The 17,074-nt window shown below is 36.9% G+C and overlaps 2 protein-coding genes across 2 annotated transcripts in view; both read right to left on the reverse strand.

Moving 5' to 3' along the window:
- LOC306876527 (E3 ubiquitin/ISG15 ligase TRIM25-like) overlaps positions 1 to 3,525 on the reverse strand; it is a 4,785-nt gene extending 1,260 nt beyond the window's left edge. Inside the window, exons 1-4 of the mRNA XM_079427793.1 lie at positions 1,643 to 3,525; positions 781 to 876; positions 421 to 654; positions 81 to 240 (exon numbers count right to left, since the gene is read on the reverse strand). Coding sequence (XP_079283919.1) covers positions 81 to 240; positions 421 to 654; positions 781 to 876; positions 1,643 to 2,197 — 1,045 coding nt within the window. The 5' untranslated portion in view covers positions 2,198 to 3,525. The remainder of the gene's footprint in view (positions 1 to 80; positions 241 to 420; positions 655 to 780; positions 877 to 1,642) is intronic.
- LOC306876526 (uncharacterized protein) lies at positions 3,458 to 15,514 on the reverse strand. Its single transcript, XM_079427792.1, has 10 exons — positions 14,587 to 15,514; positions 13,467 to 13,562; positions 12,942 to 13,175; positions 12,185 to 12,356; positions 10,141 to 10,302; positions 5,478 to 5,639; positions 5,093 to 5,161; positions 4,888 to 4,940; positions 4,001 to 4,277; positions 3,458 to 3,922 (listed from the first exon to the last, which is right to left on the reverse strand). The coding sequence occupies exons 1-10, from the start codon at positions 15,148 to 15,150 to the stop codon at positions 3,795 to 3,797; spliced, it is 1,917 nt and encodes a 638-aa protein (XP_079283918.1). The 5' UTR covers positions 15,151 to 15,514; the 3' UTR covers positions 3,458 to 3,794.
- Between the last annotated feature and the right edge of the window lie 1,560 nt (positions 15,515 to 17,074).

Below are 17,074 nucleotides of genomic sequence, written 5' to 3' on the forward strand. Positions count from 1 at the left end.
TATAAAGTATACAGTATATTAAGTACCTAGTCTTATGCAGATGAGATATGGGAATAGAACGCTTATTAAAGTCTTCTCACCTTCTCCAGATTTGATCTTGATCTCGGTCTCTTTGGTGACATCCAGCAAACGCTCTTGCATTTTAGAAAGCAGCAGCTCCACATCGTGAAAAAAGGCTTTTGGGTTTTCAGAAATGTTGGAAAGAGCTTCAAATTCTTCAGACGTGAACTCTGGGTAATTCTACACACAGAATAAAAATAATGTACAATGAAGAAAATAAATATTATATCAAAAGCCTAAATGCCGAAACATAATTAAGTGGTTTCCTCATCAATAGATTGTTCTTCAAAACTAATAAACTGATTTAAAAAAGTTAAGAGTTTGGATCAAGTCTGTTATCATCATCAGGTGATGCTGTACCTGCAGGAAGTGAATGTGGTCTTCAGTGGTCAAGAACTGATCGAGCTCAGACACCTTCATCCTGAGGTCAGAGATCTTCTGCTGGACTTTCTCCTGAAGTCCTTCAATACGACTGAGTTCATCTCTCTGTCGCTCTGTGATCAGTTCTTTCACACGGACGCTTGTTTTCTGAACGGAGCACAGCACTTCACTGAAGATCCGCTCGCTTTCAGAGACTGCCGTCTGCGCTGAACACTGTTCCACAGAAACACACTCCTCCATCAACACATCCTTGCTTCTCATAGACTAATAAAGGCTTCTCAGATGTTTCTGCTGGAATAAATGTCTCCTGAGGAGATGATCCATGCAATCAATACTCACTGTGACAGACTCTTCTGCCTGCTTCAGCTCTTTGAAATCCTTCTCTCTGTCTTGAATGTTCTGCAGAAACTTCTCACGTGTTTGCATTAACTTCACCTGGACACAGAAAATAGCAAATACAACTTGTAATACATGCATGACAAAATTTTCAGTTTTGGGTGAACTATCCGTTTAACATTCTGCAAATGTTCTCTCAAAGTTCAAATTGTTCTAGTAAAGTTAATAAGTTACCCAGTCTTTAATAATGTTCTCAAACCTTGAGCACAAAAACATTATTTAAACATTGTTCAGGCAACGTCAACATCTTCTTTAGATGTTCATCTAATATTTTTCAAAAGTTGCTATATTGTTTACAGTACATTTGATGCTATCTGATCTTTATGTTAACAAAACGTTAGCACAAAAATATTATTTATAAATTGTTCATGGAACATTTTTCTTAAATATTTAAGTTCGGCTTTCATCTCATGTTCTTTAAAAGTTACTAATATTTCAGAATGTTCAGAGAACAGTAACGTTCCCATAATGTTTGCAAATTTATGAAACTGAACAGTCACTTAATGTTTTTCTAAAGTTCGCATAATCAAGAAAAAAACGTGTTGGTGACGTTCTTAACATTTTTTTAGCTGGGTAGATTGTGCAGTCCGGTCTCGTGAAAATAAAAACAGTAAATCGTGGTATTGACTCGCAAAAATAGACTTTATCGTGCATATGATACACATCTACCCCAAGCCTAATTCTACCCACTGCGTGTCATATGCACCTCAAAGTAAATATCTGGGTATTATAACAGTACACCAACCCGAGACATGAACGCGTGCTACTGATCCGCTTGGATTGTCTTCAATCAATGAGGATCTACCTGTCTGTCTGCTCTTTCCTCGGATGCTGACACGCTCTCGTGGTTCTTGTGTTCATTTATGGCACACAGAACACAGACACACTTCTGATCAGTGCGACAGAAGACATCCATCAGTTTCTCATGGAGAGAGCAGGTTTTGCTCTGAAGATCCGTGGCTTCGGTCAGCAGGTGTTTCTTCCATCCGTGGAGATCATTGTGCTTCTCCAGGTGATTTCTGCAGAATGAGGAGACACAGGTGAGGCAGGATTGGACGGCTTTGGTTCTTCTGGAGGTGCAGGAATCACAGCTGACTTCATGTGCTTCAGCATCTTCATCATCCTCCTCCTTTGGTCTCATCTTCATCAGTTTCTCAGAAAGCTCCTTCATCTGCAGCCAGTCAGTGATAACTGGTGTGTTGGAAAAGGTTCGTTTGCACTGAGGGCATCTGCGCACATCTTTATGCCACAAACCTGTAATGCAGTCCTTACAGAAAATGTGCCCACAGGGAATAATCGCTGGATTTTTAAAGAAATCCAGACAGACGCAGCACCTGAGATCGTCGTGATCGTCAGCCATATTGTGTTGGAACACCTGAGTTCTGTCGAAGTCTTCCTGCTGTGACAGAACAGCGGCACACCAAACTTTGACACGTTGACAAGTTTCGTTTGTTTGGAAACAGTGACTCTGGAGTCAAAACAGTGCCAAAATACACGTGCAAAATAATTGAGGTATAGCAAAAAAATTAAAATTGCAAACGAAAATTAAGTTATTGAGAGAGAAAAAAAGTGCTTTTGCAAAGGAAAATGAAGTATTGCAAGAAAAAAAGAATTTTGGCGAACAAAAATAAAGAACTGCAAAATATAAATGAAACAGAGCAAAAGCAATGATTTTGCCACACATATTTTCCATGGCCACAGCTACTAATTTATTTGCAACGCTGCTTTTATTTTGCGTTTCAGACAAGTGTGAGCTGGCAATACCATTTTTTATTATTATTTTTGTTTGCAATACCGTTTTTTCCCTTTGCACTACAGGTTTGCATTTCAGTTTCTGGCATTGTTTTGACTCCATAGAGTGACTCTGCTACAGGAGTGGCTTGTTTTGTAACTCTGCTTTTCTTTCATTTTTATGCACCACTCTCTATGTGGACTGTCCATCTCTATAATACGGTTTGGAAACAAATTTATTTTGCGAATATTTGATGAATATCCAACGCAAAATGAAGTTCTGGTACGAAAGCGTTTGGTTATGCATGTTATTTCAAGAAAATGCTTCCAAAAATATTGCATACAGATGAAACTAAAACATAACATTACAACATTAGGCTATTTATATAGGTTACAAAAACGTTTCTTACAACATTCTACTAAATATACCCAATACATAGTTATTTAACGTTTAGTTTTAATATTCTAAGAATGTTAAAGAACATTAAAATGTCCAGTTTTCTTGTCATGATTATAACGCCATTTAAAGGTTACAAAAAGTTTCTTAGAACGTTCATTAAGTACAAATAACATTACAAAGACATATTTGAATATAAATGTAGTTGGCATCCCCTTATTTGGATTTACGGTGTTTGTTAAATGTCTCCACTGAAATGTTTAACATTTTTGGAATTCAGTAATAAAAACATCAACCACAAGTATTCCTTCATACCAAAGTCACTGATGAAAACCTGCAAGACAGGACTGAGGAATACAATCAAACATTAGTTCCTCCTTACCTTCAAACATTTTAGTTCATTTGACAGGCCATAAAAACTGACTACTGACTTTGAATGTTTTCTGAAATAGCTAAATTTGCAGTTTATATATATATGAAATACAAAAAAAACCTGTTTATAAAAATATTTATTCAAAGATTACATCACCTTTTTTTTACATATTCTACTGAAAAGCTTTATACATAAAGAAAATAACAAAAAATACAAAAATAAACAATCTTTGTCTCTGTGCAAAGGATTTCTAAGAGGGTTTTTTGCAGATAGTTGTGTTTAAAGAAAAATAAGTTTTTCTGACTTTAGCATGTCAAAGCTCTTATCTTCAAGCTTCTCTCAATAACTATATTTTAATCTTATTCTGTCCTGCACAGTGATATAACTGTTCTAACATTAATATTAAGGTTTTGCTGTCGGCGTGACCTCTGAAACAGTTATCAGACAGGAACAGCTTTACTTTTCCGATCGCTGCATGAACTCTGATATGCGACACTGACAGTCTGTCATGGTTTTTGTGAAGGAATCTGCCAGATCCAGAGTCTTAAACTTGGCAGCAAACTGCTGAACTACAGCATCTCCATCTGTGGGAAATATGAGCACAATATGAGTAAATTAACTAGCAAACTAGCAAAGATCTGTGGAGGTTTTGCGGTTTCTACCTGAGTAGTCTTCAGCCGTCCAGCTCAGTGCGTTTGCATTGCTGCTCACAGGTTTAGGATGAGTGGTTCTGGTAATGAAGTGGTTGACAAGCACCTTTTTATCCCTCTCTTGACACATAAACACACGGTAGCGCTTCTTCACGGGATGGAAAAGCATCTTAATGTCTCCTGCACCACAGGATTTCCACTTGTTAATATTACAGTCCCAGTGGAAAAGTTTGGTCCATTCATTGAACAAAATCTCCTCTTCATTCTCCTCAACTGATGGAAGTTCAGCCTTGACAGAAGCAATGACATGATGAAAATATTAAAGGAAACATTAAGAAAAACTAAATGCTGGTTGGACAGAGTTTCAAGGTTAGTTCAAAGAGTGATAGGGGATCTGTGGAAAAGTTTCGAGAAAAACAGTCTAAAAAATGTAAGAATAAATAATACTAAAAAAATAAGATCAAATGAATGAACTAAATGAATGAATTTAATTAAAATAAACAAAATGATTAAAATCAATCTAATCTGATTTGAAGATAATAATGAAAGATAATACATTTATATATTTGCAAAAAAAATGTTATTAAAATAAAATTCTAAATAAATAATAAATAACTAAATAAAACATTTCATTAAAATAAATAATTATGATTAATAATTAAAATTAATAATACATTGAAAATATAAAAAACTAAATGTTAAAATACTTAAGTACATAATACATCTGACAGTACATAACAGAAAATGAATATTTTATAGTTTATGCATATTTACAGTATGATTGTTTTACAGCATGAATTATTTTTTTATGGGGGGGGGGTGAAAATAGGTGAAATTTCAAGGAATTTTAGGTGCACTTTTACACAGGCAAATACAAAAGAAAGTGACTGGATATCTACAATGTTAACTTCATCCTCTTTGTGATTTTGTGTCTCTGTTGCAGCTCCAGCATCTATAAAAATAAACATAAAGATAAAGATAACCATAACAGCATTATTAGCAGTGTTAAGGCAAGCTGGATCATGGTATTTCTCTCACTGTCTTTAAACCAATCTCAGTAAAATCAAACAATAAATTAATCTCAGTGCAATCAGAACAACCTACCATGACCATCGACCGCATCAGGATACAGCTTTCCTTTCAGAGATCTGACAGCCGCTTCAAAGTCTTCATCTAAATGAGAGAAACACAGCATAGAGGTAAACACGGCTCTGCAGAGCTATCATGCTTTGAGCTGCGGTGCATAAAGAGCCAAGAAACCAGAAGACAGTGTGTTTCCATGTGCAAACTTAATTGCATGATGCTGCAGCTAGTTAATGTTTAACTTCCCCAGACAGTATTTACTAATGTTTTTTTTCCCAAGTAATCTAAATAATGTGCTTTACATGGTAACATCTAAACTGACTGGTTTCATGCAACCTGACAAATGACATAAACAGAAGTATTTTTGAAGGTTTGATCAACTAAATAGACCCTTCATATTTCTTACCATCATCATCCTCATCGCTTGCGTATCCCGGCGTGTTTCTGTAACAGAAGAACGTGTGAGGAAGCATCAGTCTGGCTGCTAGTTTGGCTTGTTCTGCTGTGGGCTTTCGCTCAAACACGATCTTAACATCAGCATCACTCCGCTCCAGAGTGCTCTTCTCTTCTGATTGAAACAACAAACACATTACAATTCATTAAAAACATCAGAGAATAACCATTATGTTTTATTGATAAAAGGACTGAACTTGCAGTCCATTCAGTGCTCATATCTTGCAATTCAGTGCTCATATCTCAAAATTCAGTCCTCATATCATGCAATTCAGCATTTATATCTTGCAATTCAGTGCTCAAATCTCGCAATTCAGCATTTAAATCTCACAATTCAGTTCTCAAATCTCGCAATTCAGCATTTAAATCTCACAATTCAGTTCTCAAATCTCACAATTCAGTTCTCAAATCTCGCAATTCAGTGCGCAAATCTCGCAATTTAGTGTTTAAATCTTGCAATTCAGTTCTCAAATCTCGCAATTCAGTTCTCAAATCTCGCAATTCAGTTCTCAAATCTCGCAATTCAGTTCTCAAATCTCGCAATTCAGCATTTAAATCTCACAATTCAGTTCTCAAATCTCACAATTCAGTTCTCAAATCTCGCAATTCAGTGCTCAAATCTCGCAATTTAGCGTTTAAATCTTGCAATTCAGTTCTCAAATCTCGCAATTCAGTTCTCAAATCTCGCAATTCAGTTCTCAAATCTCGCAATTCAGTTCTCAAATCTCACAATTCAGTTCTCAAATCTCGCAATTCAGTGCTCATATCTCACAATTCAGCGTTTAAATCCCGCAATTCAGCATTTATATCTTGCAATTAAGTGCACAAATCTCACAATTCAGCACTCATCTCGCAATATAGCATTCATATCTCACAATTCAGTGCTCAAATCTCACAATTCAGTACTCAAATCTTACAAATCAACGCTCAAATCATGCAATTCAGTGTTTACATCTCGTAATTCAGCGCTCAAATCTCAATTCAGCGCTCACATCTTGCAATTCAGTGTTTTTATATCTTGCAATTCTGGCAGAAACAAGCTTCTACATATTTGAATTTTAATTTTGCATGCACAAAACAGAGGTCAAAAATTTTATCTCAAGACTATGACCTTTCTAACTATGCATAGTTTGTCAAAATTAGATTAAGATTTATTACTTATTCTGTACATAAAAATAAATGCATGTTAACATGTTAATAGCCATATAAATTCATAAAAAAGACTGTAATGAACAGTCATTTAGAAATGAAAGCATGTATTCATTTTGTGTGGAATTCAGACGCTCACTGTTCAGACGCTCACTGTTTCCCTGGTGCTCATGTTCTCGATGTTTCTGCGCAGATACCCGTGATCAAAACCACGTTTTAACATCAAAACCAGCCTCCCCAACACACTTGACCCGCTCCAGTTTGCATACCGTCCAAACCGCTCTACGGACAATGCAATTTCCTCCACCCTCCACCTGGCTCTTACCCACCTAGAAAATAAAGACTCCTATGTTAGAATGCTGTTCATTGACTTCAGCTCGGCATTCAACACAATAATCCCACAACAGCTCATAAATAAACTAAACCTGCTGGGCCTTAACAATTCCCTTTGTAACTGGATCCTGGACTTTCTAACTGGAAGACCTCAGTCAGTCCGTGTCGGCAACAACACCTCGAGCACTACCACACTGAGCACAGGTGCCCCACAAGGCTGTGTGCTCAGCCCGCTGCTCTTCACACTGCTGACCCACGACTGCACTGCCAAGTTCAGCTCCAACCACATCATCAAGTTTGCTGATGACACAACAGTGGTAGGTCTCATCAGCAACAATGATGAAACGCATTACAGAGAGGAAGTGGCACAGCTGGCTGAATGGTGTGGCACAAACAATCTGTCCCTCAATGTGGAGAAGACAAAGGAGGTTGTGGTGGACTTCAGAAGAAACTCCGTTGACCACCCCCCACTGACCATCGACAGCTCGACTGTGGAGAGAGTCAGCAGCACTAAATTCCTGGGGGTGCACATCACAGAGGATCTCACCTGGACCACCAACACCATGTCACTCTCCAAAAAGGCACAACAGCGCCTACACTTTCTCCGCCGGCTGAAAAGAGCAAGTCTCCCTCCACCCATCCTCACCACATTCTACAGAGGCACCATTGAGAGTGTGCTGACCAGCTGCATCACTGTCTGGTACGGGAACTGCAGTGCTGCTGACCGCAAGACCCTCCAGCTAAAAGCTAAAAGCTGCCCGGGCAGAGCATATCCGCAAACTCATAGATAATAACCAAAACAATCCAAGGTTCTTATTTAGCACAGTGGCTAGACTAACTAATAAACAGACACCACCCGATCTAAATATTCCCCCACAGTTTAATAGTAATGACTTTATGAATTTCTTTACTGATAAAATAGATAAAATCAGAAATACAATATCAAATGTAGATTCTACTGCGTCTAGTATTTCAGCTTCATTCATCGCACCCAAAGAAAAACTGCAGTGCTTTACAACTATAGGACAGGAAGAGCTAAATAAACTTATCAGTGCATCTAAACCAACAACATGTTTATTAGATCCTGTACCTACTAAACTACTGAAAGAGTTGTTACCTGTAGCAGAAGAACCGCTTCTCAATATTATTAACTCATCGTTATCTTTAGGTCACGTCCCAAAACCATTCAAGCTGGCGGTTATTAAGCCTCTTACTAAGAAACCACAACTAGATTCAAATGAACTGGCAAATTACAGACCCATTTCAAATCTTCCGTTTATGTCTAAAATTTTAGAAAAAGTTGTGTCTGCTCAATTGTGCTCCTTCTTGCAAAAAAAATATCTCTATGAAGAATTTCAGTCAGGTTTCAGGCCTCACCATAGCACAGAAACTGCACTTGTTAAAATTACAAATGACTTGCTTCTTGCTTCAGATCAAGGCTGCATCTCATTGCTAGTATTACTTGATCTTAGTGCTGGGTTCAACACTATAGACCATGACACATTCATAGATCGATTACAAAACTATACTGGTATTCAAGGGCAGGCTTTAAGATGGTTTAGATCCTACCTGTCCGATCGCTACCACTTTGTTCATTTAAATGGGGAGTCATCTCAATTATCACCAGTAAAGTATGGAGTACCACAAGGATCTGTCCTAGGTCCTCTGCTATTTTCAATATACATGTTGCCTCTTGGTAATATTATTAGAAAATACAGGATTAGTTTTCATTGTTATGCTGATGATACTCAACTATATATCTCAACAAAACCAGATGAAACTTCTAAACTATCTAAGCTAATAGATTGTGTAAAAAATGTAAAAGATTGGATGACCAATAATAATTACAATTTGCAACTAGATGGATGTACTGTCACATCCTCTAAAGTAAACAATCTGGGTGTTATATTAGACAGCAAACAGTCCATTGAAAATCATATTTCCCATGTTACAAAAACAGCATTCTTCCATCTTAGAAACATTGCCAAGCTTCAAAACATGCGACCTGTTTCTGATGCAGAAAAGCTAGTTCATGCATTCATGACCTCTAGACTGGACTATTGCACTGCTAAATAATGCACTGCTAGCTGGTTGTCCTGCATCTTCAATAAACAAGCTACAGATAGTCCAAAATGCAGCGGCTAGAGTTCTTACCAGATCAAGAAAATATGATCATATTACCCCAATTTTACAGTCTCTGCACTGGCTACCTATTCAGTTCCGTATCATTTACAAAATATTATTACTTGCCTATAAGGCCCTAAATGGTTTAGCACCTGCGTACCTAACCTGTCTTCTACCACGCTACAATCCAACCCGCTCTCTAAGGTCACAAAACTCTGGACTTTTGGTAGTACCTAGGATAGCAAAGTCCACTAAAGGAGGTAGAGCTTTTTCACATTTGGCTCCCAAACTCTGGAATAGCCTTCCTGATAACGTTCGGGGTTCAGACACACTCTCTCTGTTTAAATCTAGATTAAAGACACATCTCTTTAGCCAAGCATTCACATAATGCATCTTATAATCTTGTACTGCAGTTATATCTGATCAAATGTACATTATTATTATTCTTTAGCTTGGGTTGAACAAATAATTTTTGCTTAGATGGAACAGCAGCTACGCTAATTATGTCTCTATTTGTTTCTCTGTTGATTAACATCCCGTGGTAACTAGGAATGACAGAAGCTTCAGTCTGGATCCAACCCTTAAATGATCTGAGATGACCGAACACCTGAGAAAAGATGATGCCAACCCCTCAGAGGACCTCAGAGGATGCCAACGCTCAGACAACATACAGAATTACCAAATTGTGCCATAAGTTAAATACATTAAGGTTCTGCAATATATAAATATATTGTGGAAACTTAAATTCCTGTAGAGCTGCTTTGCAACGATTTGTATCGTAAAAAGCACTATACAAATAAACTTGAATTTAATTGAATTGAATTAATCCAGTGGTTTGCACATAATTTCAGGACACGCTCTCTCCTCATCACGAGTCTTGCACATCTGATTTCATCGTTCTGAAGTATTTTAAGCTCACTTATGCCTCTTTCCTTCCACTGCTGTGATTCTCGGTCATAGCGGTATAGTTTGGCTCTGTGACTGTGGCTCTGCTTCGTCTTCATGTTTACCTGTTTCTTCATCATGATCTGAGCCAGAAGCCTCCAAAGATGTGGATTTAAGGGGAACGTGCTGATAACTGAAGGTAAAATCTGCCACTGATTCCCCAAAACGGAAAACATCCTTCTGGCCTGGCTGAGCAGAATCTTGAGAGGACTTTATCTGGACGTTTGCTGAAAAGTCATTTCAGAGATGGAACACGTTATTTGAAGAAAGATTATAATGACAAAACATTTAATGAATAAATACCACCAGCAACATGTATTAAGAAAGTAAATAAGGTCAAATTTGATGTTATGTTGATATTAAATGATTAGTTCACTTCCAGAATAAAAAGTTCCTGATAATCTACTCAACCCCATGTCATTCAAGATATTCATGTCTTTCTTTCTTCAGTCACAAAGAAATTAAGTTTTTTGAGGACAACATTCCAGGATTTTTCTCCATATAGTGGACTTCAATGGGGATCAATGGACTGAAGGTTAAAGTGCAGCTTCAAAGAGCTCTACACGATCCCAGCTGAGGAATAAGGGTCTTATCTAGCAAACGATCACTCATTTTCTTACAAATTATTAATTTATATAGTTTTTAACCTCAAATGCTTGTCGTGCTCTAGCTTGACCTCACTCATTGGATGTAATCACGTTGAAAAGGTCAGGCGGAAGCACTGACCCAGTGTTTACAAATCAAAAAAAGTCAAAAGCCCTTTACAAAAAAGGTAAAACAACGATGTCAGACGATTTTGAAGTTGCAGGAAAAAATGAGATGGAGTTTTTCACCCTACCTTTTTGAACCGAAGTATACAGACGAAGAACTAGCCGCGCGCGACATTTCCAACGCGATTACATAATGCAAGCAGAGCTAGCGCAAGACGAGCATTTGAGGATAAAAAGTATAGAAGTATTAATTATTTTTAAGAAAATGAGTGATCGTTTCACTAGATAAGACCCTTATTCCTCATCTGGGATCGTGTAGAGCTCTTTGAAACTGCATTTTAACCTTCAATCTCCTATATGGAGAAAAATCCTGGATTGTTTTCTAAAGTAATATATATATATAAGTATTTTAGTTAGTTGCTAAGGTAACCTTTCTCATTTAGTTCATGTATTAAAATAACTAAAGCTGAAATAAAATGAATACATATTTTTATACACACATTTGAAAAAAAAAATTAGTTAAAATTTTTGGTGTCTTTATATTGTGTCCCTAATACCTGTGTACTTACATAGTAACTAGATGTGTATGTAGTATGTAACCACAGTGTAAGCACACATTAGTACATGGTATCTACAGCTGTAATATTTGTGTAACTACACACATGTAACAACCCTCAGAATGGTATGTGTAAGTACAAATATGTAACAGGACTAATAGCACTTTTTGGTAAAGAAAGTGTTACACTTTATATTAAGTAAACAATTCCTATGGATTCACCATGTAATTACTCTGATGTTACACAGCAGCGGCCAGTAAGTTAGGCTTTACATATAAATTGTGGTTGGTGTCCGGAATGTTACACTTTATATTAAGTGGACAGTACCTGAGTAGTTATCATGTAAGTACACTGGTATTACAGTGGTGTCCACTCCAGATCCAACTCCTCTCACGTTACATATCCCTAAACCTACCCATCTCCACCCCCTGGATCGAATTGTTCCAATCACTCTTATTTATACTGTTGTTACAAAATGTAGTTATATAATTCCTGTTACACGAGTACTTAGTTAAGTGAAAAAAGTGTTGTTACCAGTGTCCTGTTACACATTTGTACTTACACATACCATTCTGAGTGTTGTTACATGTGTAGTTACACAAGTATTACAGCTGTAGATACCATGTATCAATATGTACTTACACTGTGGTTACATACTACATACATCTCTAGTTACTATGTAATACACAGGTATTAGGGACACGTGATATGAAATGGGACCACATTTTTTACTTAAAATGAAAAATAGAAAAAAATAAAAATAAAATAAAATAGTACCTCATTGATACTAAAATAATCTAACTCTAATCTAGATGAGACACAGGAATGGAAAATCTTCTCACCTTCTCCAGATTTGATCTTGATCTCGGTCTCTTTGGTGATGTGCATCAAACGCTCTTGCATTTTAGAAAGCAGCAGCTCCACATCGTGAAAAAAGGCTTTTGGGTTTTCAGAAATGTTGGAAAGTTCTTCAGATTCTTCAGACATGGATTCTTCACAGTCAGATGGGTAATTCTACAGATTACAAATAACACAGAAATTACATTCCAAACTAAAATCTTCCACATTGATTGGAAACTTATATATCCTAAATTCAAAAATACATTGAAATCTAGTGCTGTCAAACGATTAATCGCAATTAATCACATTCAAAATATATATTTTTTTACATAATATATGAGTGTGTACTGTGTATATTTATTATGTGTATATAAATACACACACACACAGGTATGTTTAAGAAAAATGTTATGTTTATATATTAAATATATTAAATTATATGAATATACATACATGCATGTAAATACATGTTAATATTTTCACAAATACATGCATGTTTGTGTATTTATATATGCATAATAAATATACACAGTATGCACACATATATTATGTAAACAAAAACTTTTATTTTGAATGTGATTAATCGTTTGACGGCACTAGAATGAAACGTAAACATGATCAGGCAGTTTTCTCATGAACCAAGGAGCAAGTGTTGTTCTTTTATAAACTGAAGAAATTATCGTTTTAATAGCTTCCTCTCTTGATCTGCAAATGAGTTTTTTTTTGTTACTCTGAAGGTAAGTGTGTGTGATGCTGTACCTGCAGGAAGTGAATGTGGTCTTCAGTGGTCAAGAACTGATCGAGCTCAGACACCTTCATCCTGAGGTCAGAGATCTTCTGCTGGACTTTCTCCTGAAGTCCTTCAATACGACTGAGTTCATCTCTCCGTCGCTCTGTGATCAGTTCTTTCACACGGACGCTTGTTTTCTGAACGGAGCACAGCACTTCACTGAAGATCCGCTCGCTTTCAGAGACTGCCGTCTGCGCTGAACACTGTTGCACAGCAAGAACACACACAGAAGCACATCCTTGTTTCTCAGACTAATGTGAGATTATGTGCTCAGATTTAACAATATACCAAAGTCAGAGATCTCAATATGAACTCAAACTAATTCTTCCAAGAGCAAATTATCTGAGCTTCTCAGCTATTAAAAACTGTATTTCTCCCAAGGAATTTAAGGAGAAACACATGAGACAGAGTGGACATACAGATGAATCATAATAGAGAATTATATTATTTATATCTATGAAAGAAGCTATGAAATCAACCTGATCAATACTCACTGTGACAGACTCTTCTGCCTGCTTCAGCTCTTTGAAATCCTTCTCTCTGTCTTGAATGTTCTGCAGAAACTTCTCACGTGTTTCCCTTAACTTCATCTGGACACAGAAAAGAGCTCTATATTTTAGCTTTTAATGGCTTTTTAAAACTTGTAATGAAACATACTGTTAACCTTTAGATACTAGGATTTCTGCAGGTTTTATGAAGGTCAATATGAAGACGTTTTTAAAGAAAAGTTAAGGAATAAATTGAAGGTTATGGTCTCTAACTGTACCCATCTAGAGAAACACTATGGGCTGTACTGGCAACACAGTTTCTCTTATTTTCCAGTGCAAATGCTTCTCCAGTAAATGCATCTTGATTTAAGGACTTTGCTCTGGAAAACAAGACAGAAATACTGAGGAAGATACTCCTTTCTGCAGTGCATGAAACATTAAATGCCATGACTTCAGAAAGATGGAAGTGTCATGTTATTTTTACACAGAGATTGGTAGCTCTATTAGTCAAATCTGTTGACTTTAGCAACCTTTGTTACATTATATGCCAATGGTGACAGTTCAAAATGGGGGAAAAGGCACTTTTTGTGTGTTTTCTTGAAGTTTGTGTGTCTGTAAGTCAAGAAGTATTAAAGAAATCTTAATATCCTTTTATGTTCTTTTAGTATCTTGAATTTTAAGGGCCTGTATGGTTCATTTCCAGAGATATAGAAGGGATTTTAATGTGGCTCCAAGAGTAAATTGTTGAATTGTACACACTTTCAGTGGTTGAAAACCAAACGTGGTTCACTTTGCATTCAGCTGATGAAGAGGGAATCTGAAATCATATTGAGATATCTTTGATGCTTGTTGAGTTACAGGAATGCAAACTTGGGAAAAGTCTGTTCTGTGCAACTGTTTTAAAAGAGCAAAACATGATACATTTCTAGTTTCAACATTATTTGTTGTTCAGACATTTCTCCTTAAAAGGAACAAAGTATCATCTGTGTGCAAGTTGACCCACATTTAGTTTTTGACCACTGAAAATGGGTGCAATTTAACGATTTACTCCTGGAGCCACAACCGGGCCGCATGAAACTCCCCATATCTCTGGGAATTAACCATACAGGGCCTTAAATGAATCTACCTGTCTGTCTGCTCTTTCCTCGGATGCTGACACGCTCTCGTGGTTCTTGTGTTCATTTATGGCACACAGAACACAGACACACTTCTGATCAGTGCGACAGAAGACATCCATCAGTTTCTCATGGAGAGAGCAGGTTTTGCTCTGAAGATCCGTGGCTTCGGTCAGCAGGTGTTTCTTCCATCCGTGGAGATCATTGTGCTTCTCCAGGTGATTTCTGCAGAATGAGGAGACACAGGTGAGGCAGGATTGGACGGCTTTGGTTCTTCTGGAGGTGCAGGAATCACAGCTGACTTCATGTGCTTCAGCATCTTCATCATCCTCCTCCTTTGGTCTCATCTTCATCAGTTTCTCAGAAAGCTCCTTCATCTGCAGCCAGTCAATGAGAGGTTTGTTGGAAAAGGTTTGTTTGCACTGAGGGCATCTGAACACATCCTGATCCCAAAAACCTGTAATGCAGTCCTTACAGAAGCTGTGTCCACAGGGAATAATGACCGGACTCCTGAAGAAATCCAGACAGACGGAACACCTGAGAGATTCCTGATCGTATAAAGCTTCAGCTGCCATTTCTGCTGGATCCGCAAACGAAACTTTGACGTGTAAGTTTTCGTTTCGTTTGTTTGGAATCGAGTGAGTCAGCAGTGGGGATGTCTGGACTCATTTCTCTCATTTGAATGCACTACTGTCTGCTGTCGGGCCCTAAAGAACAGATTTATGCGAATAACACGCGGATATCCGACCAACATCCAGCGCGAAACAAGAGATTTGTTATTTATTTCTAGACGAAGTCTGATAGAAATAGAATACACGTTATTAGTATGAAGAAATATCACGAGTTATATGAGATATGAAAACGGAGGTCTTGTGTGTGCAGTATGACACATATCAATGTTTTTTCATGTTTATGTTTATTTGAATGCTGCAGTATCGTGTGTTTCCACTAGATGGACACATCGTCTTGAAGAAGCAGGAAGAAGTCAGGCTAAATGTTAAAAGTTACATGTTAAATTCATTTTTAATATGTTGTGATGTCCTTTTGTTTTATTTTCATGCAGTTAATAATGTATATCTCCTTATTTGGATTTACAGTGTTTGTTAAATGTCATGAAAAACTACCGGATTGTTTTGCATTTTTGGAATTCAATTAAAAAAAATAAATGTAAAAAATGTCTTCATACTAAAGTCAGTGATCAGACAAACATCAGGCAAACATTAGTTCCTTCATGAATATGCATTAACACGACATGAAAAATAAATCCAGTTTTTCACAACCAACTTTGCAGTTTATTGTTTGTTTTTTATTAGTTTATTTTAAATATGTCTGCATAGTTTTCTAATAATTTTTTCAGTTCCTTTTATTCAGTATAGATAGATTTTTAAAAAATCTAATTTTCTAATAATTAATATGACTGCTTCTTGCGCATTTTAAATGTATTATGGTAAAATGCAAAATAAATGGCATGACTGATGTGATGCAGTAGATCTGTCAATGTTTGAAGGACCACAAAACCTTAAGGGTCAATATTATGATATTGAGAGTTATACATCATCTGAAAGCTGAATAAATAATCTCTCCATTGATGTATGGTTTGTTATGATAGGACAATATTTGGCTGAGATACAACTATTTGAAAATCTGGAATCTGAGGGAGCAAAAAAATCTAAATATTGAGAAAATCTCCTTTAAAGTTGTTCAAATGAAGTTCTTAGCAATGCATATTACTCATCAAAAATTAAGTTTTGATATATTTACGGTAGGAAATTTACTAAATATCTTCATAGAACATGATCTTAATATCCTAATGATTTTTGGCATAAAAGAGAAATGTATAATTTTGATCCATACAATGTATTGTTGGCTATTGCTACAGATATACCTGTGTTACTGATGACTGCTTTTGTGCTGCAGGGACACATCTGGGGATCGATCTGATGCATCAGATGTTATTAAACTCTGAAACTGTCCGTCACTCTTCAGTCATCTCTTTATTAGAAAGTGGATGCTAAATATGTCTCTTCTCATAGACGTGTCTGTCTGATTAGGACATCTCACCTCTATGTCTGACATCTGATCAGCTCATTATGTTGGTTTGTCATCACCTGTCATCCAGCCGAGCAACCTGACATCGTTAAACCCGTCCAGACCCGAGACTTTCACACGATTGCGCTCTCACACCTCTTGTTTGAATGTTCTTACTCATTTCTCCTCCTCAGATTGAGAAACTGACAACAAGTCTCAGAGTAACAATGCAGGAAACTTTTCTCCTCGCACAAATTGGCTTCCAGTAAATTAATTTGTCTGTTTGTGGAAATAAGCTCCAAGTGAGAAGTCTGGCGAGCCCTTGGTGGTCCGACATCTGATTGCTGGTCTGTCATTACAAACTACATCATAGCTGTGGAGAATAACAATTACTCTGACCGTAAAAGCACTTATGAACTTCTCTGGTCCCTCGTCTTTCTCTAGCCATCTGTGGCGTGAAGCACGTCAGCT

Source organism: Barbus barbus (assembly GCF_936440315.1).
Source record: "Barbus barbus genome assembly, chromosome: 10".
Lineage (NCBI taxonomy): Eukaryota > Metazoa > Chordata > Actinopteri > Cypriniformes > Cyprinidae > Barbus > Barbus barbus.